Source organism: Alternaria viburni, assembly GCF_023758015.1.
Source record: "Alternaria viburni strain BMP 2772 chromosome Unknown scaffold_22, whole genome shotgun sequence".
Taxonomy (NCBI): domain Eukaryota; kingdom Fungi; phylum Ascomycota; class Dothideomycetes; order Pleosporales; family Pleosporaceae; genus Alternaria; species Alternaria viburni.
Genome location: NW_026055791.1, coordinates 280,315 through 301,500, shown reverse-complemented (window position 1 = coordinate 301,500; position 21,186 = coordinate 280,315). Strand labels below are relative to the sequence as shown.

General features: G+C 52.5%; 10 protein-coding genes and 1 non-coding gene across 11 annotated transcripts; 5 read left to right on the top strand and 6 right to left on the bottom strand.

Annotated features, from left to right (window-relative positions):
* Nucleotides 1-974: 974 nt before the first annotated feature.
* J4E79_008890 (uncharacterized protein) lies at nt 975-1,178 on the top strand (the record flags this gene model as incomplete). The annotated part of the gene is made up of 1 exon (XM_049357742.1): nt 975-1,178. One exon carries the CDS (start codon nt 975-977, stop codon nt 1,176-1,178), a length of 204 nt encoding a protein of 67 aa, XP_049207781.1.
* Nucleotides 1,179-4,581: 3,403 nt separating this feature from the next.
* Nucleotides 4,582-5,766, top strand: J4E79_008889 (uncharacterized protein; the record flags this gene model as incomplete). Its single annotated transcript, XM_049357741.1, has 1 exon — nt 4,582-5,766. The coding sequence occupies one exon, from the start codon at nt 4,582-4,584 to the stop codon at nt 5,764-5,766; it is 1,185 nt and encodes a 394-aa protein (XP_049207780.1).
* A 255-nt stretch (nt 5,767-6,021) lies between these two features.
* Nucleotides 6,022-6,798, bottom strand: J4E79_008888 (uncharacterized protein; the record flags this gene model as incomplete). Its single annotated transcript, XM_049357740.1, has 1 exon — nt 6,022-6,798. The coding sequence occupies one exon, from the start codon at nt 6,796-6,798 to the stop codon at nt 6,022-6,024; it is 777 nt and encodes a 258-aa protein (XP_049207779.1).
* Nucleotides 6,799-7,106: 308 nt separating this feature from the next.
* J4E79_008887 (uncharacterized protein) lies at nt 7,107-8,911 on the bottom strand (the record flags this gene model as incomplete). Its single annotated transcript, XM_049357739.1, has 4 exons — nt 7,107-7,178; nt 7,311-8,143; nt 8,306-8,411; nt 8,477-8,911. The coding sequence occupies 4 exons, from the start codon at nt 8,909-8,911 to the stop codon at nt 7,107-7,109; spliced, it is 1,446 nt and encodes a 481-aa protein (XP_049207778.1).
* Nucleotides 8,912-9,470: 559 nt separating this feature from the next.
* Nucleotides 9,471-10,590, bottom strand: J4E79_008886 (uncharacterized protein; the record flags this gene model as incomplete). The annotated part of the gene is made up of 2 exons (XM_049357738.1): nt 9,471-9,560; nt 9,610-10,590. The coding sequence occupies 2 exons, from the start codon at nt 10,588-10,590 to the stop codon at nt 9,471-9,473; spliced, it is 1,071 nt and encodes a 356-aa protein (XP_049207777.1).
* Nucleotides 10,591-11,224: 634 nt separating this feature from the next.
* J4E79_008885 (uncharacterized protein) lies at nt 11,225-12,666 on the top strand (the record flags this gene model as incomplete). The annotated part of the gene is made up of 2 exons (XM_049357737.1): nt 11,225-11,576; nt 11,822-12,666. The coding sequence occupies 2 exons, from the start codon at nt 11,225-11,227 to the stop codon at nt 12,664-12,666; spliced, it is 1,197 nt and encodes a 398-aa protein (XP_049207776.1).
* A 705-nt stretch (nt 12,667-13,371) lies between these two features.
* J4E79_008884 (uncharacterized protein) lies at nt 13,372-13,946 on the top strand (the record flags this gene model as incomplete). The annotated part of the gene is made up of 2 exons (XM_049357736.1): nt 13,372-13,758; nt 13,875-13,946. 2 exons carry the CDS (start codon nt 13,372-13,374, stop codon nt 13,944-13,946), a joined length of 459 nt encoding a protein of 152 aa, XP_049207775.1.
* Nucleotides 13,947-14,063: 117 nt separating this feature from the next.
* Nucleotides 14,064-14,777, bottom strand: J4E79_008883 (uncharacterized protein; the record flags this gene model as incomplete). Its single annotated transcript, XM_049357735.1, has 1 exon — nt 14,064-14,777. The coding sequence occupies one exon, from the start codon at nt 14,775-14,777 to the stop codon at nt 14,064-14,066; it is 714 nt and encodes a 237-aa protein (XP_049207774.1).
* Nucleotides 14,778-15,777: 1,000 nt separating this feature from the next.
* On the bottom strand, nt 15,778-17,165 carry J4E79_008882 (uncharacterized protein; the record flags this gene model as incomplete). Its single annotated transcript, XM_049357734.1, has 2 exons — nt 15,778-17,040; nt 17,103-17,165. The coding sequence occupies 2 exons, from the start codon at nt 17,163-17,165 to the stop codon at nt 15,778-15,780; spliced, it is 1,326 nt and encodes a 441-aa protein (XP_049207773.1).
* A 345-nt stretch (nt 17,166-17,510) lies between these two features.
* Nucleotides 17,511-20,492, top strand: RPN1 (proteasome regulatory particle base subunit; the record flags this gene model as incomplete). Its single annotated transcript, XM_049357733.1, has 6 exons — nt 17,511-17,649; nt 17,717-17,781; nt 17,842-18,006; nt 18,058-18,407; nt 18,457-20,416; nt 20,472-20,492. 6 exons carry the CDS (start codon nt 17,511-17,513, stop codon nt 20,490-20,492), a joined length of 2,700 nt encoding a protein of 899 aa, XP_049207772.1.
* Nucleotides 20,493-20,990: 498 nt separating this feature from the next.
* Nucleotides 20,991-21,132, bottom strand: J4E79_008880. Its single transcript has one exon. It is a non-coding gene; the product is annotated as a tRNA-Leu (tRNA).
* Nucleotides 21,133-21,186: the final 54 nt, after the last annotated feature.

The following is a 21,186-nucleotide window of genomic DNA, read 5'->3' as shown; positions in this document are numbered from 1 at the left end:
CTGCATTCTCGGAAGCGCCCAGGGATTGCCCAGCCGAGGCGTTCAACGGGAAAACACCACCAGCCGTCATCGCAAACCGTGCACACAACATGGTCGTCCGCATGTTTACGATCGCTGCAAACATCGACTGTCGAGGCACTCGGTCAATATTACACTGTCGGTGCTATGCAAGTCCCGAACGCGACCTTAGTCACCGGCCGGACATAACCTTGGAAATGTTAAACTCTAAAAAGTGAATAATCGCGAGATCAGTGAACGCCGATCTTCCGAAACTCAGCGTCCCTCACAATACCTAATTCCTTATCACCCTCCACTTCAACACCATGCATCATGCGCCTGGCTAGAATTACACAACGATAACCATCGCATGGTCTAGACCCCGCGGGCAAGGCGTCTTCGTCTGGCTAACTACTAGTAGCGCCGCCTACGCGCTGCTTGGCCGGCTGGCGGAGAGGAAATTGGTGCGGGGCTTCCTTGTCGACGCACGTATCGACCACTTATCGCCGCTCGTCGGACACAACGGAGCGGCATGGTAAGCTGCTCCGGGAGACTTGCCACGCGTTGCGCATATCGTAGGCCGAATCAGCGCCTTGGGCTGACACGGCGGAGCTGGCGTTAAGGCACCCTTGTGTGATAGCGTGCTATAATTGGCTGCGGGAGTGACGGGTGGGCCATGCGATGCTTGGGTGTCGGGGATAGGGTTTTGGGTTGGTGGCCTGGGTGGGTGCATGGGTGGAGTTGGGGTTTGGGATGCCGCATGAGCAATGGCATTCTCAGGTGAGCCGTGGGATTCTGCGACAGTATATAGGCAGGCGGTATCCCCACATGAAGGGAGACACACAACATCGCAGATTTCCTGTATCAGACCCCCAGATACCAAATACATCAAATTATCATCTACTCTAGTCTATCAGACACTACCACTTCACGACTACAATCACACACCTCGCATGCAACCCATCCTACCAACAACCATGTCTTCACCCGCAACTCAATACGTCTACGTTCCCAACCTCGTTGGCGGACAGATGCTCAGGATCCCCATCGAGGACGTCGAAGCCGAGGGCCAAATCTCCATTGCCCAACAGCCCATCGCGAGCCCAACCCTCTCTTCACGATACGTCCGCGACTCATCACCCTCGCCAAGCATGGAGAGCGTCGACGACACCGACGAGTAATAAACTCATACACCAAGGCGACGCACGAAAGACGAAGAAATGACGGCAAGCCTTGCACTGGTCTGCAGTCCAGCAAGGCGGAACTAGCTAGCAGCGGACGTCGTTGCCAAGCAGCCTAGTCGCAGCCTCGAATCCCGCACGAGTCAAACTCAGCGTGGACTGACATCATCGCTACCCCATACCCTCACTGTAATCGCAAACTTTCTTCCGAAATGACGACAGTCGGTGCCGTTGGTGCCGAGATGCCACCGGAGAAAACTTTCACATTGCGTGGAGTTGGGCGTGTGGGGAACACGGCAAGCAAGGAGAGGATCTTTGGCTTGGCTGGAGTTGGAAGGAAGCTTGGGGATGTGCCGATCGGAGGTGGATAGGGCAGGCAGGCACGCGTTGGCTTGGCGTGGGGATTGGGATGGATCGATCGGTAGTCTAGGTTACTTAATGTCTATTAACTAATTTTTTTGTGGTACTTTTGGTCACTTGACCTTTTCTATGCTGCATGAGGATGTGAATTGTGAATTGCGGTGTGCGTGCGTGTGCTCTGCATGCATTGACTTTGGGGTAGTAAAAGCAAGTAGAAGTGATACTCTCTTTCTTGCATATCTCTTATTTCCGGTGTGCATGTGAGACGTGTCCTGTATTATGTGCATCACGATGACGGGGAAGAGTAGTAGTGGTGCCGAGCCAACAGATGACAATACGTTGACAGCATTCAAGGACACCTTTCCTGCACCATTGTAGACATAGACTTAATTTGCTCTGGAGATGTTCACAAAACTTGCAATCAACGTAGATGGAAAACAGGTAGTGCACTCATCCAGAACGAGCTTTTGGCTGAGCTAATACAACTTGGAAGAGCAAGTGCTTCCTTTTACACGGCCACCGGCGCGTCCATGCATAGTCATATGACAGATCATCTCCCCGTGTTCGTCTCCACTCCTACGTCAACCAAGAAAAAAACTGAACAGGCCTGCAGCCTACATCAACATGAAAACTTACAAAATAGGGGACCTGGCGTCGATGTAGGCTCTAGACCTGTCCAGTTTTTTTCTGGTATGAGGTGCTCCCCATGTCATCCTTCGTGAGTGACGTGTTCATCAGTCGTAAGCTCAATCCAAAACTCCAGATCATCCGTTGCCGTGGACCTTGCTGGCATCGTCACTTTACCTGCCCACGCACCTTCCTTTTCTATCCAGAGGCTCTTCATCTTCAGATACACACGTAACACTTCACGCTGAATCGCTTGTTGTATCTTTCCCATATCCGCGGATGTGATCGCGGTATTATCGCAAGGTCGGCGAATGTACTGATTCATATCCAAGTCTGCCCGAGGTGCGTCTCCCCAATCGCCCTTTTCCAGGTCTGGAAAAGCCAGGTCGCGTATGGATACCTTGAAGTATATGGTTAGTCGTGTGAGATACTGATGGTACCGTGGCGCGGGAAAGAAGATACCGCTTTGCATGGCTAGTGGATCGCGGAAGAACCTGGGCGATATGGGAGACGCTATGTGAGGTAATTGGATGTTCGCTGTCGATGCTGACTGTGCTAGTACGCTTTTACGAATGTAGCACTGGAACGAATTCTTTGCGTATAAGAAGCTAGCAGCTTCATCGTGAAGTTGCGTGCATGTTCTCAGTAGTGAAATGCCCGTAATTTTCGTATGTATCATAGGAGATAGTACGATGCAGTCTTCGGGTTTGAGTAGATGGGCGTAAATGCAGTTGCGCAACTCGGGTGGTATGCTAAGCAAGCTGTGTTTCTGAAGATCGACAGGGACACTCTTCGAGACAGTGCGCGATCGTCGTGCCGACTCCGTACGATGGTCTTTGTTCGAGCAACGGTGCGTCCTTTTACTGATCTGCCCGGTCAGCTGTAATGGTGTCGGCTGCGCGACTGCAGTTGGGCGTACAAGACCGAGTGCTAATGAAGGTTTGTTTCCCATCGCCGTAAATCTGTAGATCAAACTTGTTATGGACACCGAATAGGAGACTCGCACCTCATACAAGGGAAAAACTAAACAGGCCTAGAGCCTACATCAACATTAGGTCACCTGCTTTGCGTGTTTATATGTTAATGTAGGCTGTAACAACAAAAGTGTAGGGTGTAGATTTGTTCAGTTTTTCCCTAGGTTGACGTGCTCGCGTGGATCGTCTCTTCTCTCGCACTTGGAAAGGGCATATGGGTGTCGCCTTCCCGGGGACCCCCTACGTATGCGCTGGAGGCAGTCATCAGGGAAGCATTCCAAGTTGATACATTGGATACATTGTTGATAGCCAAAGGGAATTATATTAGCTAACTGGAATCCTTCCAGTTCCCTAAGGATGTGAAGCATTCGCTTCTCAGTCTTGTCCGTTGCGACGATGAATTCGCTGTGTGAGCTGTACTTGCGACGCTCGACAAACAAGTCGCGAGGTCACATCCTATAGCTTTGCATTGATTATCGAGGGCTTTCCTTGTTCGATCGGATGTTCAGTGGAAGTAGACGACATACAAGCCATCAGCATCAACATAATGAAGGGCGTGAGGATGTGAAGGGCTGGAGGAGCTGCTGGCTGGTTGAGCGGCTCAGACAACGCACGGACGGCTCACCAAAACACGGGCTCGTCATTGTGAACGAACTTCAATCCGTCAACTCCCTGATGTCACGACCTACAGCACTGGCAGAGCACTTGCTATACAACGGTCCTATCATGAGCATTTTCGTTACAGATTCTACCCCCTCGGGCGCCGAGACCTGCCCAAGGGATGCGCCGCGAGCGCAGGACTAATTAGGTGACGACGAATGGCCGTTGCGTAATTGCCTCCCTAGATCAACTGTCGTCTACATGCGTTTCATCGCACACCAAGACGATATCTCGCTGTCATTCGTGTCATCATCAAAGATGGATGCATCCCCTTGACACGCAAACGGAACGAAGCGGAAATCGGGATGTGGGCTACGTAGCGTTCACACCACCCGACGTGGAGACCAGGTCGCTCGGGACAATACGACCCATGCGGATAGTGACTGACCATGTAGTCGCAGCTCGGGTCATCTTCTCTAGAAGACCTAAGGCACTTTCATGCATCCACAAGATGGCGCCAAGTCTGGGGTCAAGTCCGGGGTGGAACCTGGGGTAAACACCTCGTCAATTGTAAAGTCATCAACGGCTCTATGTCTTGAACGGGCTTGAGACTTGCTAGCCCTGATCATACTACCATCTTGGCTCTTAACCCTAGGTAGCTAGGTTGACCGGCTCCACATTTCACGCTCGACTTTCAACGTCGCCATGACCCGAGGTCGTGGTGCATATTGTGCTGGACAGAGAGGCCAACAATGGGTGTACCGATGAGCTATAAAGACCAGCAACAACATGCTTGAGAAGGTCCAACCTCAGCCAGGAACGCAGACACCACAACATCAACCATGATCGCCTTCAACACCATCGTCGCATTGCTCCTCTCCATCTCATCTGTTACCACTGCCAGTCCAACAGAGCGCCAGGCATCCACCTACCTCAACTGGAAGACCTTCAAAGCCAATGGCATCAATCTTGGTGGATGGCTTGCCCAAGAAGCCGTCATTGACCCAGCCTGGTGGTCGCAGAATTGCGGTACCACGACTGATGAGTGGACCTGCTGCGCCAAACTGGGATCGCAATGCGGTCCTGTTCTGGAACGTCGCTATGCTACGTTCATCACACCCGCCGATATCGACAAGCTAGCCACTGCCGGTGTGAATGTCTTGAGGATTCCCACAACCTACGCTGCATGGGTCAAGGTTCCTGGCAGTAACTTCTACACCGGCGGACAAACTCGGTTCTTCAAGAACATTGCATCCTACGCAATCGCAAAGTACGGCATGCACATCATCCTCGACATTCACTCCCTTCCAGGTGGAGTGAATGGTATGGGCTTTGGTGAAGGCGAAGGCCGCTTCGGTTGGTTCAATAACGCCACGAACCTCGACTATTCCCTACGCGCTGTTGATGCTGCACTGGCCTTTATTCAATCCTCTGGAACTCCGCAATCATACACCCTGGAGCCTATCAACGAACCGGTGGACAACCGCGACATCACAACCTTCGGCACACCAGCCGCGTTGACAGACAACGGTGTCGCATGGGTACAGAAGTACATTGATGCGGCTATTGCGAAAACAGTAGCCGTGAATAAAAAAATACCCGTAATGTTCCAAGGCAGCTTCAGAGGCGAAGCGTTCTGGTCTCCCAAGTTCCCAGCGTCCACCAATCTCGTCTTCGACGTACACAACTACTATTTCGCTGGCCGCCCAACAGACTCTGATACCGTGAGCGCAGATATCTGCTCGGATGCCAAGGCATCGGCAGGAGATGGCAAGTTTCCTGTATTCATCGGTGAATGGTCAATCGAGACGGTGGCGGACAACAAATTTGCAAACCGTCAGAAGAATCTGAACACCGGGCTGTACGCCTTTGCAAAGTACACTAGGGGTAGCGCTTACTGGACTGCGAAATTCTCTGGGAATGTGCCGGTAGCTGGCGAGGGAGTACAAGGAGACTACTGGAATTACTCGGCTTTTATCGATATGGGTATCGTTAAGCCTGGCGAAGGCGCAAAGTATTGCTCCTAAAGGGTTACATATGTGGATCAGCCCAAAACATGACCTCATGTAGGAAGGGAGTCGTGTGGACGTAGTGACGTTCGATAGCCGGGTATATGAATGTATACATTATCGCATTTTTGCCTCCGATTTCATAACTACTAGCAACCTAAATATATCAACATTGATGGCGTAGAATCCAACAGCGCCGCAAAAGTGACAGAAGGCCTTCCATCATGAGCTCATCGTTCCATCGAGCCTCAATACCCTCCCCCTGTCCAAGCATTAGCACACCTGTTCACCACCAACACACGAACAGGCCATGATACACTCACAAATCATCACATCAACCAATCTAGGTTTAATCTCCTCGACATCCTGATCAAGCAACACCTCCCAAAGCTCCATCACACTCTCCGCCGTCATCATGAACCAGCCAAAGTAACGGTCCCCGAGGCCCTGACCTCTTCTCCTTGGATGATGATCCGCAGCAACGTAATCTACCTCGACACACTTGAGCCCTCGTCGCTTGGTACTGGAGGATTTGCTGTAGCCGTGGTATTGATATTGCCATTTCTGCACACTCTGGGAAGTTGCGACGTAGCTTGCAGTATTGTCAACGGGTACTTCCGGTGTCTCATTCTCTTTCGGCAGAAAGTAAGGATCCATCAAAACGTCCGCGTCAGCGACAAGGAAGACACGCTCGCTCCTGTAGAAGTTCGGTGGGAGCACTGAATCTTCTGGTGGAGTGAGATAGGTCTGGCGAAGCTGTTCTACAGTAAGACCATCGTACAGGGAAGCATCGGAGCGGAAGTCTAGACGTAAGAGGGAGCGTAAGAGTTGGGATGTTGTCGGTGGCTCATGGTCTTGCGACCCAGGGAAGGATTCTTCGACCCCTTGCTGAATGGCTTCGATTAGAGATTCCCATTGCGATTGAGATTCTGGCGTGTAGCATGTGCGGTAGATGGTGTAGCCCCATTCGTGATAGGAATACGGCTCCTCGGCTTGGCCGTCCGTTGTTATGATCAGGTCTCGTAGTATGTCTTTGGGTTGCTGGATCATTGCGTTTGAATACGAGATAATATTGGTACGGAGGGTACGGGATTAGATATGTGATGCTTATGTTGGAAGAAATAGTCAGTTGGTAAACTGACGGCACGCGCAGATTTTATACTTGCTCGGGTATATTCGAAGGATCGTTTAGGTTTAAGGCAACAACTGCGCTAGCTTCTTACGAGCTGGTTAGATGAGACTGTTTTGTTGCTGGATTTTGCTCTTGGAATAGGTCTTGTACATTGAATATCCACATATACATGAGACAGAACAAATGGAGAAGCCTTCGTAGATGCGAAGGCTTGTAAAGTATCGTCCTACGTGTTGCACTCCTCCATAGTTTCGATCAAGACCTCCGAGTCATTAACAACCACCGCGACGACGTTGTCCTACCGCCCGCGAGCATTAACCTGCCCAGCTATTCATTATGCCTACATTATGCACGTAAGTAGAGGCTGTCATGCATATCGTGGCAAATACCCACCTGCAAAATCACCCTTTTTCCTCAAAGCCTCCCTCACCTCATTCTCTCTGCGTATCCGCTCTTCCTTCTCCCTATTCTCCTTGCGTAATCGCTCTTCCTTCTCCTCTTTCTCCCTCTGCTTCCTCGCCTTCTTCTCAGCCTTCTTCTCTTCCTTGGCCACCTTTGCTTCCTTCTCCTTCATCATCTTCTGGAACCCATCATACCAACTAGCATTGCCGCTATCTTGTCTTTGCATGCTGTCTTTACCCAGCACACGATCAGTCTTGTCTCGCTGCCTTTTACGGCCGCGGTCCCACAATTGCCACATGTAGGGATCGTTTTCTAGTCCTGGTGGTGGTGTAAGCTGGCGCGGCTGTAGATTCTTTCGGGGTCGGTTCGTGCGCTGGAAGTAGGCTTCTGGGGTTATCTCACGGCCAGGGAAGATGAGACTGGAGGTAGTAGAAAAGGCGGGTGATATGTTACGTGGTTCAGGTTGAAGGAAAGTGGAGGAATACTCTTGCAGGTGGATATTCGGAACAGATTGCGTGGGGGTGGTGCGTTGATAAGGGTTAAAGGAGCTCTCTGATCGAGCGGTGGTTTGTTGCTCATCTGGTGCGGTTGCATCTGCACTGGCCCCTTCATTCGCGCTTCGCTTTCCTTTCACCCAAGACAGGGGCCTGACAAACCCCAGTGGCAGATACTTTCCCAACGAGGGTTCTGAGTCACGACGGGTAACTTTCTTCTTGAGCTTCCGAGTCTCCTTCGAGTCTCGTGATGGAAGCACAGCGCTTGGTGCGATGGATTGAGATCGAGAGTTCTTTTGCGACCGGGCTTTGAGAGAAATCGGTGGACACCAGTAACCAGACATACCCATAAGTCCGACTGGGGCTTCTGAAGAAGGAGAGGTTGTAGAAGACATAGAAGATGATGAGGTTGAATGACCTGCAGGCTGATGCGCAGCGCGTTGGGTAGAGTGATGTGGTACAAATGTATGCCAGTCGGGTTCGTGTTCTTCAATAAAACGAGATGCGTTGTAAGTATATATGTTCGTACTGGGGCTGCCAGCAGGCCCTTCGTAAACGTCGATGACTGAGTCCTCATAGTCTTCCAAACTCGGAGTGTGCGACAGGTAGGACTGTCTATCGGTGGCTTGCACTACCTGTCTGGGTTCATCAGTTGCATATTTTGGTCTTCCTGATATTTCTATATCAGAGGATCGCTTACGTTAGAGCTGTTCGCCTCCAATCCAGCCTCCTCATCGGCCCAGCGCACCCAAGCTCTCTGCTCTGTCATCCGCGACATTATGCTTGCTGCATCGTTAACTTTCTCCTTCTCCTTGATATCGCAGAGTTCTTGTTCCGACCTGCTGGTCATCTCCCTCTGCCACATTTCCTCAAGAGTCAACCTGGGACTGTCCCCAACCATATCCCCATGTATCATCTGCGTCCTGCGTCGTATCGCTTTTAACGCCTTTCCGATCTCTTTCGTGGCATTTAGATAAACCGCATCATCGTGGAAATGCACGGAGACTTCCCAGCCCAGTTCCTTAAGGTCCTTGAGTATACGTATTTCGGAGGGGATGGGGTCGTCAAGCACGTAGGTGAACAGCGGGTCGCAAGCTTCGATGGACTGCGCGGGTGGTTGGACTAGATATGGCATTTTTTGCAAGCGTCGTGTGGTGGTGAGAAATTAGCAGATGTTATGAGGCTTTGTACGCTGTCGCGTGCATTCATCTTCGAGGTAACTGGCTACTGATGTCAATATTTTCCCATACTTCACGCTCAGTATTTTCACACTCTAGATATGTCATTGCCAAAGAGTCTGACCCTTGAATGTGCAACAGGTCGAAGACATGTTGCCATTGAATATGTCTATTGGGTATCATATGTTGTTATCGTCGGCGCAGCACCATTCCACGGGACGTCGTTATCGTTGGCCGTTCCCTCGTTCTTCAGTCCTCTTGTGCGATAGAGCCAGCTTCCAGACGCTCTGAGGCGAGATTTTGAGGTACCATATCCTGTAACGTGCGGTTCGCAGTCTCAGGACGTGACGCGCCGGCTACGGCGTAGGCGCGAAGGCTGTAGAGTCACAGATTCGCTTTCTACATAATTCCTATCACGGATGTGAGCATTCATCAAACGCGTGTATGTCCGGCGTGTGCGTCGCGATGAAGTTTGTGTATTTGGTGTAGGGTGAGGAGTTGATGCTCAGGGAGGGCTCAAAACCATATCTTGATCAGCTCCTCTGACACGGCAGACGGAGTGAGAACACCAGATTCGGTGATGATGCCGGAGATCAGGTCGGGTGGCTAGTTCAGGTTAGCGGATGGAGTCATAATTGAAGTAAGCAGAGCGTACCGTAAAGTCGACAGCGTCATGAGCGTCGAGCGGAACCACGGTCGATCTCTGCTTCGCAGTCATGTCTGCGATGGCTTCGTCAAAGACATTCCGTTGCTCTTCGTCGCTCTTGGGCTTGTGTTCCGCCTTGTGTTCTTCTGCGACCTTGAAGTCGAGTACCTTCTGCTCAATGGGCAGATCGAACTGGCTGAGTGGATATAGCCTAACGAACTTGTGGCTCTCGGCGACCACGTAGAAGGGCTTTCCTTTGCTCTTAGCCAGTACGCCCAACTGGTACGTGCCCATGCGCGATATGATGCCACCGTTCTCGACGACGCCTTCAGCTCCGACAATGACCATGTCGACTTTACCCAGTGAGTAGGCGACGGCCGAATCTGGAATTGTGGCGACTGGTACATTGTGCTCTCGGAGGTCGGCGACAGTCTGGAGGCCCTCTTTCGCATCTGACGAGCTTGACGAGGGCAAGACGTATATGACCTTGAACCGGAGAGTGCTCGACTCGGCGGCCGTTCGCAGTAGCGCACCCACTACTCGCGATCCTCCATTTGTGAGCACCGTGCCGCCGTCGCGGATGAAGTGCTTGCCGAAACTCGCGATCTTCTCCCTGCTCTGTTTCGCACGGTCCACAAACAGCTTGCCGTTGGAGAGGAGGTGGTTGCGTATCGCGCGGAAGTCGTCGTCGGGGCCGAGGTTCAGGCTCGCCGGGCGGTTGAGGGTGGTGATGAGGTAGCGCTGGAAGAGATCTGTGCCAGCGGAGAGGGAGATTGGATTCGCGATAGAGGCCTTGAGGGCGGCGGTATGGCGTTCGAGCAGGTCGAGCGTCTCTGCGACGGTCGAGACGGAGCTCTGCGCGATGGCTTCTACGAGCGCCTCGATGGCCGCGACGGGCATGGTGAGTTCCGGGTCATCTTTGAGGATGCGGCGGTATGTCGCTACAATGTCGAACGTTGACTGTGTCTTGACTCCTGATTCGGCGCTCATCTTGGCGGTGGGTTGCAGCGTGTCGTTCCCGTCAACTTTTTGGCCTGCAACATTTTGGAGGGGTGCTTCGCGATTGAGTCATTCGCCAAGATTGGGGGGCTAGCCCGTCATCCCTCCCCAGGCGTTCACCCTTCGACGCGCCAGACCACTCTTTGCCATGACTTTACACTGCTGCATGAGCCTAACTGTATTCATCTCACTCTTTGCTGCGGTAGAACTCAGGAACTGCCAGGCGACTGCCTTCACCCACTTCAACACCATGGCAAGGATCCATCCGCAATCGCCTTCACTGCTTTCATATGACGCGGTTTGTGTAATGCTCCGTTTGCTGCGGAGTCTGCAATCATCAGATGCCACTCACCCGTAACGATGACCATGGCCCGCTATGTTACGATACGTTGACCAAACTCACCCTCCGCTGTGACTGTACATCACTTGAAGAGCTAGACTCACTCAAACCCAACAGGTCGTTTCCAATCTTCGGTGTTCTCACTGATAGTACTTTCACTTTAGCAAACAATTGATTACATTCGTCCACGATTATCTTTTAGCAATCAAAAGTCCGCAAGGTATCCCACTGCCAAAGCTACACCTACTAACTACAACAACCAACACTGCTCCTAGGGAAGTTACGATGCCGTACATCATCTATGTGCCCGGAGTCTTGCAACCCTACATCACCAACGATCCGAGAATCTACATGGACTGTAGCAAGATCTTCGAGTGGGAGTGCGAATCACGACCCTTCTGCGATGCATTCTGCAAGGCGTTCCGGCAAGACGAGGATGAGCAGTTCCTGTCAGACAGGCGTCGCGGTCAACTTGAAGCCTACTGGATCGAGGAGCTCGAGCGGCGGACCAAGCCAAAGGAAGGACTTGACCCGCCGAAGGAGGGCAAACGACTGTCAAGTGAAACCGCAGTCGAACATTTGGCGGAGCATGACATTAATAAGAGTGTGTTATCCAAGATCAAAGACCGGGAGGAAGGTGCACTCTGATAGTTCGCGAGTCTACGTGGTAGTCACAGCCCTCATCACTAAACCCCTTCTATGGTACGTTCCCACCTTCTCGTTTTTGGGTGTTGCTAAATTGAGTAGTAAATAATAAACATCAAGCCTTTTGAGCTTTTAACACAACACGCTTGACGACCACATTATACTGCTTTTACATTCTCTAGTCTCAACGGAGGCGGCATCCATTTACAGTTCCCTTCTTATCACAAAACATAACAGCGTACTGTTGCGCCAATCCGAAAATGCCCTCACTTTGCGACCCATCGGAGTATCTGCCCAGTCAGCAGATACCACCAAGACCGTCTATCAACTTCATCTCCTACGACCCTGCTTCCATTGAAATACCTATGGAGGCCTTCTACCGCGAGCACCGGGTAGATTCACCGGGAAGGATAGTGAAGTATCGCTATGCTACTACGCCATCCGCCGTGGCGTGCAAAATCACAGTCGTTTCCCTTTCTACTATCATAAACTGGCGGACGGGTATCTCCGAACTGGCACCCCCAGGTGCTCTCTTCAACAAAACAGATGGTCTGTACTATCAAGACGAGGTCGTTCAAACACCAGGCCAAACGCCACCCGACGACAAGCCAACGTTCGAGTCATTTGTTCGACGAGTGAATTCACATGCTCCTACTACCGTACGGAATTCACCCATGGCTCATGACGAAGTTCAGTCCGCCGACAAGCCAACGTTCGAGTCATGTGTTCGACGACTAAAGTTACATTTTTCCACTGCCGTACAGCATCCAGCGATGTCTCATGACGAAACTCAGCCCGCCCCCGGCTTCGTAGCAAACCATGTCCAACGCACTGCGGAAGGTCCCTTGTCCGACGAGCAGCTCCACACGAACCCTTCGGGCAAGGAAGAAGGCTACAAAGCCGCCGAAAAAGGTCCCCCAAGATATGCGTCGCAGTCGGCAGGAAGATCTCTCAACGAGGAAGTTATTGGACACAACTGGGTTAAGTCCGGGCCAGGAAACAGGCGCGCGCATGGATCAACGACTACACCACCCGGTTTACGACGTGGCAGGAGTGCAGTCGGTGAAGGATCTCGCGAATGACCGGCCCACGAAGCAACGTACGGGACATACAATGAGAATCATGCTTGTGGGTCATCGGAAGAAAGAAGTCCCATCGAGATGAAGCTGGGCGAGCAAGATGTCAATGGAGTGTGTTGTGATCAACGCCTAGACATGTCTCGCACAAATGAATTCAAATTTCTACACACTGCATTTCCATTTCGGATGGTTACCCAGCCCTTTTTTATGTAGACTAGCCATGCAATCGATGCGGCGATTGTTCACTACGTGCATTAAGCGTCCAATTCGTCTCTCAAACAGACGCTCAGCTAGATAGAACAGCAACCACTTGGCGTGGCTGCAGACAGACCAACAGACAAAAAAGGCCGGTGCAAAGATTAGCGAATCGTCGCGATATCTGATGCGGCTGTGTGTCTGGCGATGACGCACCTTACACGGCACTCGCGGGTCTGCCCGTGGATCCACAGCGCTCAACGTCATATGCATGCGCCAATGGAGCAGGAGTTTTCAGCCGACCCTGAGCCTGTCCGCAGCCGAGCACGCGACCTCTTACCTAAACGAGCGTCACCGAAACAGGACGCGAAGCCTGCACCATAGAGTCTTTTCCACTATAACCATATACGCAGTCGTCCATAGAAGAACCGCCTTGTCTACACATTTCCCACCAACGGCTTTAACCGCAACTTGAGTGTCGCTCCCGTCTCCACTCAACCCATCATCGACAACATGGCCATACTATCAGACATCGCCTCGAAAGTAAAAAACACGCGACTCGTTCCGCCAACCGAAGACGAACTATCCGCGGCCAAAGAAACCAATCAAAATTCAGCTCCCTCTCATACCCAAAAAGGACAACGACCAATCCTCGAGATAACATCCTACGACCGCTTCACTCCACCATCCCCAAAACCAGACTTAGAATACGACTGCCGCGTAACCGAGAACCCGTCTCGCCAAATACGAAAGACATGCACAGGGCTCGACTCGACGCTACAAGACGAACTCATGCAGCGCGAGTCTTTCAGTGATACAGTGGCCCGCGCCAAAGACGATATAAAACGGCTCATGGAAATCAAGGATGTGAGGGCTAGTAGGGAAGACGAAGTGGCGATAGTACGAGTGGGGTGTCTATGTGGGAGTGGACATCACAGAAGCGTGGCGTTTGCGGAGCAATTGGGGAAAGTGAAGTGGAGCGAGGATGATAGCTGGGAGATTAGGGTTGTGCATAGGGATTTGACGAAGGGGGTAGAGGAGATGAAGAGGATGAGGGGGGAAGAGAGCGAGAAGAGGGTGAGAGATAGGAGCGTGGAGGGGGGGAAAACTGGGGTGTGAGGTGTTTAGATGAGGATGGATGTAAGGAGTATTGTAGTATAATATTATTACGGCGTTGCCTATCGTCCAGCGTTATTGGGCAAACCTCAGCCTCGAGATAACCAAGCATGCCTCGGAAGCACCACCGCAGTCAACGCCTCAGTCTCTCCACCCGGAGTCGCTTTCAAATCAGCACCGTCAGCACCACCGCCTCTTAGCTCTCCCTCCGGACGCTCCTCGTCCTCGTCTTCATCATCCTCTCCTATGACCTCATGAACATCCGAGAAAGGATCAAGCATCCCCGACATCTCCCTCATCTGCTCCTCAGCCCACTTCCTCATCCTCTTCTCCTCTCTAGGACCGTGCTCCATCCTCAGCCTGAGCTCGTCACTCCCAACCCACGTATCCTTACCCCAAACCCGCCAGTGCGCTTTCTTCGCGCTGTTCAAAACAGATTCCAGCCTACTTTTCCCAGCAACCGCCTCCGCCTCAGCCTTCTTCCTCTCATCCTCCCCGTTAATCCTCAGCCCAGTTTCCCTCTGCCAAATAACCCAAATATCCTCATCCCAGGTGTTCTTCTTGGCAAGCTTTTCATATTTGGCAAACCACTTCTCCATCTTGGGGAGCGAGCGGTCGGTGTTGTAGAGGCGCCAGCCCCATGCCGCACAGTCTTTTGCGATGGCGGCGTTGCGCGTTGTGAGGGTTTCTGTGGAGGCGGGGGTTAGGAGGATGTACTGGGCTGTTGTGGTGGGGTGGCGGTTGTAGTGGAGGACGTAGGAGGTGGAGCGGTAGTAGGGCGGGATCTTGACTATGAGAACCATGGTTGCTGTTGTGAAGGGGGTTTGGTGTTGGGTGTCTTGCTTTGGTAGCGGAGTATGGATCGAGGGGAGTTAGATAGGGAGTGAGGTTTAAAGTGCTGCGGTGGGCAACGAGGGATGGAGGGAAATGTTACCCTTCACCAATTGAATGCCCAGATCGTGAGAGCTCTCTCTCGTTGCGCACTCGGAGCATTCACGCACATGTCTGTGACCTCTTCCGTCTTTCCAATACCAGCGGGTACAGATCAACTATACAAGTGAAAGTACACTGCGTTGAAGTCACCAACCCCGAACGTGAACGAACAGAGACTGCATGGAATCTCTAACACGTACTCGCATTTCCCCACCAACTTACACAGCTTCCACTCTTCGGCAATCTCATACATCCAATCAAAATGAATAACCGCCATTCACACAAAATACAATACCTGATCCACCCACCCCGTCGGACAGTCGTCTTCACCACATCCAACCCTCTGATAGCAGACGTCCTAAGGAAGCGTCACAATTGGCTGGGCCGCGTCACAGAAGGTAGCACGCTTCCAGCGTGTATCAGCACTTCATGCATACGAGAGCTTGACGATGGTAACGTTCTGATGGATCATGAGGTTGCAAATGGTGATCTCCTTGCAGCAGATATACGGTCTCTGCTCATACGGAAAGGGTTCGTGGATCCGGATTTACGCTTTGTTGGGCGTATGATACGGTCTGGGCCTAAGAGGGAGGTTGTGCCTCCGAAATGCACGGAAATAGCGGCTGGTGATGAAGATGAGGTTGATATCTGGAGCGATGACGGGTTGGATGAGGCTAAGGGGGAGATAGATGCTCGGGAAGAGAAAGATTATCAGGAGAAAGATGGGTTGGATGAGCCTATCACAGCGGAATCTTGATGTAGAGAAATGTGTTGTATATTTTAGGCCTTCAAATGAAACGAGTGCCGGGAGGAGACATGGATCTGGGTATCGCTGAAACAAAGGAACAGAAGATGATGTAGTTGGCAGGCCTATATAGACCAGCCGGCTTTCTTCTTAGCGGCCTTGGTGGTCATGGTGGGTTCCGAAGGTGGCGGTGGCTTGATATCCTTGAGATCTGGTAACGGGTCGTTATCCCTTATCTCCAGTATAGTCATCTGTGCAGCTAGTGTTGACTGCCCATCTGCAATCGTATCGCTGGGAGCAGACACATCGTCGCCTACTGGGCCACCTTCAAGGGAAACACCGCCGTCTTCTTCATCTTCAACTTCCTCATCATCGCCTGCGTCATCAGCCTCATCGTCGTCGTCCACCTCTTCCCCGTCTGCTCCAGTGGCGACATCTCCAGCGTCGCCATCGATACCATGCTCTTTCATGTATAATTCCAGTTCCTTGGCCATCTTTTTGCTGAAGCCGGAAGCTTGAACTTCGACATCTAACCGCTTGACGAGCTTCTTTGTGGCGTCCTTGAAGAAAGGACCCGGCTCGTCGCTCGTGAAGCCAAAACGGCGATCGAAGAAGCGCTTTATGCAAGCCACATCGCGGTCAAAGTAGTATTCGGCATTGGCATGGTCAATGGAGACCATTTGCGGGAAATCGATGAGGGTTGGCACCAGTGACAAACTGCCGTCTTTTTCTGTTCTCTCTTCAACTAGGATGTTGAACTCGTTGAAATCACCATGGATGAGACCGTGCTGCGCGAGGCGAACGATAATGGCGAGCAGCTCACCGTAGAGCTCCTGTGGGTTACCGACCTTTGAGATTTGGCGCATCGGGAAGGCGTCGATGAGGCTCATGACGACGGTATGTCTGTTCTGACCAATCGGCTCGGGTACAGGGAATCCCTCTGCTCGTAGGGCCTTCATGAATTCGAACTCTTTCAGAGCAGCGAGGCGCGACATGTACATCCACGAACCACCCTGGCGATTCCGCAGGTAGTCGCGGTTCGCCTTGACGGTACGGAAAGAAATGCGACCCAGACGGTGGATTTTGAGCACCAGCTGCCTGCCCGTCTCATCTGCGCAGACTATGATGTCCGACTCTTTGCCTATGCCGATCTGGTTGCCGACCGAGTAGACGGTCGAGGCCTTTTGGTGTGTGTGGAGGGCGAGGTAGTCGAGACCGCCATACGTGAGTCGGTAGCCGTCGTACTTTGCGTTGCGGACTTTGGCGATGAGGCCGATCTTGGCGAGGTTGGAGATGCAACGGTGGACGCCGTCGCCGGAGCGGATGGCGGCGATCTGAGCAATCAGGGGGGTTGGCACGATTTCATGGTTGCGGCTGCCCATCTCTGTCTATCGTCTTCATCAGCGTTAGTCCCCCACTACGTTCGGAAAGCCGGCGGGCGGGCGCCTACCGCAGTGAGAACACGCCAATCATCGGCGGAGAGGTACCGGATATTCTTGACGTTGAGCTTCATGGTAGCTGCCTGGGTGGCCTATCGGCGTCGTGTGGTGGTGATTTTCGGGGTTGTATGCGGCAACAATAATTTTTGGCGGGAGGTTCTGAGCGGCGGGCGGCGCTCATCATCGGCGGACGGGCTTGGCCCTAGCGCGGCGGAAGTGGTACGCGAAGCAAGAGCTGCCTCATCGACATCAACCTATTACCACTCCCCACTCGACTTGCCTCTCGCTCCTCCGACCCATTTGAGCGCCGCATCTACATCTCTCAGCACCCCACATCTCCTTCCACCGTCGCTATCGACGCCGCTTCGTCCCGACACATACACACACTTCGCCGCTTGCCCTAGCTACACATCATCAACATGGCGAAGGACGACGAGAAGAAGCCCACGGCCGCCGACAAGGGCAAGGGCAAGGCGCCCGTGAGCAATGACGCGGACAAGAGCAAGGACGCAAAGCCAGATCTTGAGGACAAGAAGGGCGGTGTTGCGACAACTGGCGGTATGTCTGGTCCCCGGCACAGCGCCGATGGCTATCGTCATGGACTTGCACTGATGACAAACCACAGAGGAGCTCAGCGAGGAAGACCAACAGCTGAAGAGTGACCTTGACATGCTGGCTGAGCGGATACTGGTAAGCTGCTGCGACGATGGCTGGTCCCCGCAACATGCGCTGACCTCATGTGTTTACTAGGGTTCCGACACCAGCCTCTACAAGCCCGCCCTCGAACAGATCAAGGAATTCATCAAGACATCGACGAGCTCCATGACGGCCGTGCCCAAGCCGCTCAAGTTCCTCCGACCACACTACGAGAACCTCGAGAAGGCCTACGCATCATGGCCGGCAGGCGAGAACAAGGTGCGCAGACACGCCCACACTCCATACACGCCACCATGCTAACAAAGATAGCGCTCGCTCGCCGACATGATGTCTGTTCTGGGAATGACGTATTCGGATGAGGACCGCCTAGACTGCCTCAAATACCGCCTCGAGGCCCCCTCCACAGATCTCGGCTCATGGGGCCATGAGTACATGCGCCATCTTGCGCTTGAGATCGGCACAGAATACCAGAACCGCCTGAACGACGAGAAATCCACCGACGACGTCACCGACCTCGCCTCAAACCTCGTCCCCTTCTTCCTCAAGCACAACGCAGAGGCTGATGCCGTTGATATCCTGTCTGAGCTGGAGATGATTGATCAGATTGAGCAGTACATTGACGAGAACACATACTCGAGGGTGGCTCTATACATGGTCAGGTAGGATATTCCCGCACTTTGCCTGCAGCATCGACACTAACACTAGCAGCAACGTGCCCCTACTCACCTACCCAGACAACGACAAGTTCCTCCGTACCACGTACCGAATCTACGCCAAATACAAGCAGTACACACAGGCAATCGTCATCGCGATACGATTACACGAGACCGATCTCATCATTGAAGCTTTCAACGCCACCAAGGACAAGTCGATCCGGAGACAAATGGCCTACTTATGTGGCCGCCAACGGATATGGCTCGACGTCTCAGAGGACGACGATGCCGAGCTCCAGGAGTGCATCAACAACACGCGGCTACCCGACCACTTTAAGGCGCTGGGCAAGGAGCTTAACATTCTCGACCCCAAGACCCCTGACGACATCTACAAGACACATCTGGAGAGCAGCAGGACGGCCGGCCTCACCAATACCGATTCCGCCAGACACAACCTTGCCTCCGCCTTCGTCAACGCTTTTGTCAATGCCGGTTACGCCAATGATAAGCTCATGCTTAACGAGAACACAAAGCAGAGCTGGGTGTGGAAGACCAAGGAGGAGGGCATGCTGTCAACAACCGCCTCTCTGGGTATGCTCATGCTCTGGGACGTAGAAGAGGGTCTCGATAAGGTCGACCCCTTCACACACGTCGAAGACGACATGGTCAAGGCTGGCGCTATGCTTGCTACCGGTATCTTCAATTCGGGTGTGCGCATGGACTCAGACCCTGCCATGGCTCTCTTGGGTGATGAGGACAACATCAATTCCAAGAACAAGAACATCCGCTTGGCTTCTATCATGGGTCTCGGTCTTGCTTACGCCGGGTCTAATAAGGAAGACCTTTTGGACGTTCTGCTGCCGATTGTCAGCGACACCAGCCTCGACATGCAGCTCTCTGCCATGGCGGCGCTGTCGCTTGGTATGATCTTTGTTGGTTCGGCCAACGGAGATGTCACTGATGCCCTGATGAACACGCTCTTGGACGAGGACCGGACGAAGCAGCTCAAGGACAAGTGGACCCGATTCATGGCCCTTGGTCTTGCGCTACTCTTCTTCGGTCAGCAAGAAGAAGTCGATGTCATTCTGGAGACCTTGAAGGCGCTTGATCACCCCATGGCCAAGTCTGCCTCTGTGCTCACCGAGGTATGCGCATGGGCAGGTACCGGTGCTGTCCTGAAGATCCAACAGTTGCTCCACATCTGCAACGAGCACATCGAGGATGAGAACGAGGAGAAGAAGGGCGATGAGCTACTCCAGTCCTACGCTGTTATCGGTCTATCGTTAGTCGCCATGGGCGAGGACGTCGGCCAAGAGATGATCCTCCGCACTCTCGGCCACCTGATGCACTACGGCGAGGCTAACATCCGCAAGGCTGTGCCGCTCGCTCTAGGTCTCATCAGCCCTAGCAACCCTCAAATGAAGGTCTACGACACTCTTTCCCGTTATTCTCACGACAACGACAACGATGTCGCCATCAACGCCATCTTCGCCATGGGCCTTTGCGGTGCTGGTACCAACAACGCCCGTCTTGCACAACTTCTCCGGCAATTGGCTAGCTACTACCACCGTGATCCCAACGCTCTTTTCATGGTTCGCATAGCTCAAGGTCTGCTGCACGCAGGCAAGGGCACGCTGTCTTTCAACCCATTCCACACTGACCGTCAGGTCTTGTCCCGTGTGGCAGCGTCGGGTCTTCTCACCGTACTTGTGTCTCTCATCGACGCCAAGTCATTTGTGGCTGGAGACTCACACTACCTACTCTACTACCTCGCTACCGCCATATCGCCGCGCTTCCTCATTACACTCGATGAGGACCTCAAGCCGCTGACAGTCAACGTCCGTGTTGGTCAAGCAGTAGACATTGTTGGCCAAGCCGGTCGGCCGAAGACCATTACTGGATGGCAAACACAGAGCACGCCGGTGTTGCTGGCGCATGGTGAGCGGGCGGAGCTGGAAGACGAGAAGTATCTCAGCCTGACCAATGTGTTGGAGGGTGTGGTCATCTTGCGAAAGGTATGATATTCCAATATACATGACTTCGAGGGTGCCGTACTAACATTACATGCAGAACCCAGAGTGGGAGGACTGAACGATTGCAGTAAAAAGGTGGAAAGAAAGAAGCGTCGTCAGTGACACCCCGCAGAGCATAGGGAGGGCCTGCACCAAGGATTTTGGCATTCTAATAGCATTACGGTCACTGCCTCAACCCTTGTTCTGATAGGATAAGGAGTCCAAGGGGTACACCGTTGTATATATAGATGTGCAAGAGCAATGAACTGAAATGAAATCATTCATACAAAGTCTCGTTCCAGCCACTCCGGATGAATGTATGCAGTAGTGATGGAGTCGGAACGCACGTACTATCTATCCTCCTACCTTTAACTAGGCACAAAGTTAGACTCAAGATGTTTGACTATCCCCGTTCTACGGCCATCACCGCGTGGCCACGATCATTACTACTACTATTGCCGTTCTCACGCTATTGCATTTCATCCTGTACACTGATCCGAATCTCATGACACGCTCCTATACTTATCTCTCCTACTTCATCGCATAGCCGCGAGTCTAAAAAGAAGATCAAAATCTACAAGCACCGTGTGGATCGAACACACGTCTTCCGCAATCAAGGCAGATGCAGCGATGGGAAATCTTCCACAAAGCAGTACGGTCAAGTACTAGGAAGCCTGTCAAGATCTTGCGCGGACGTCTTACCACTGGACTAGGTGCTCTGTCGCAGCCCTCTTCGATCGATTGGGCGATTAAACAGGGTGTAGCGCAAGGTC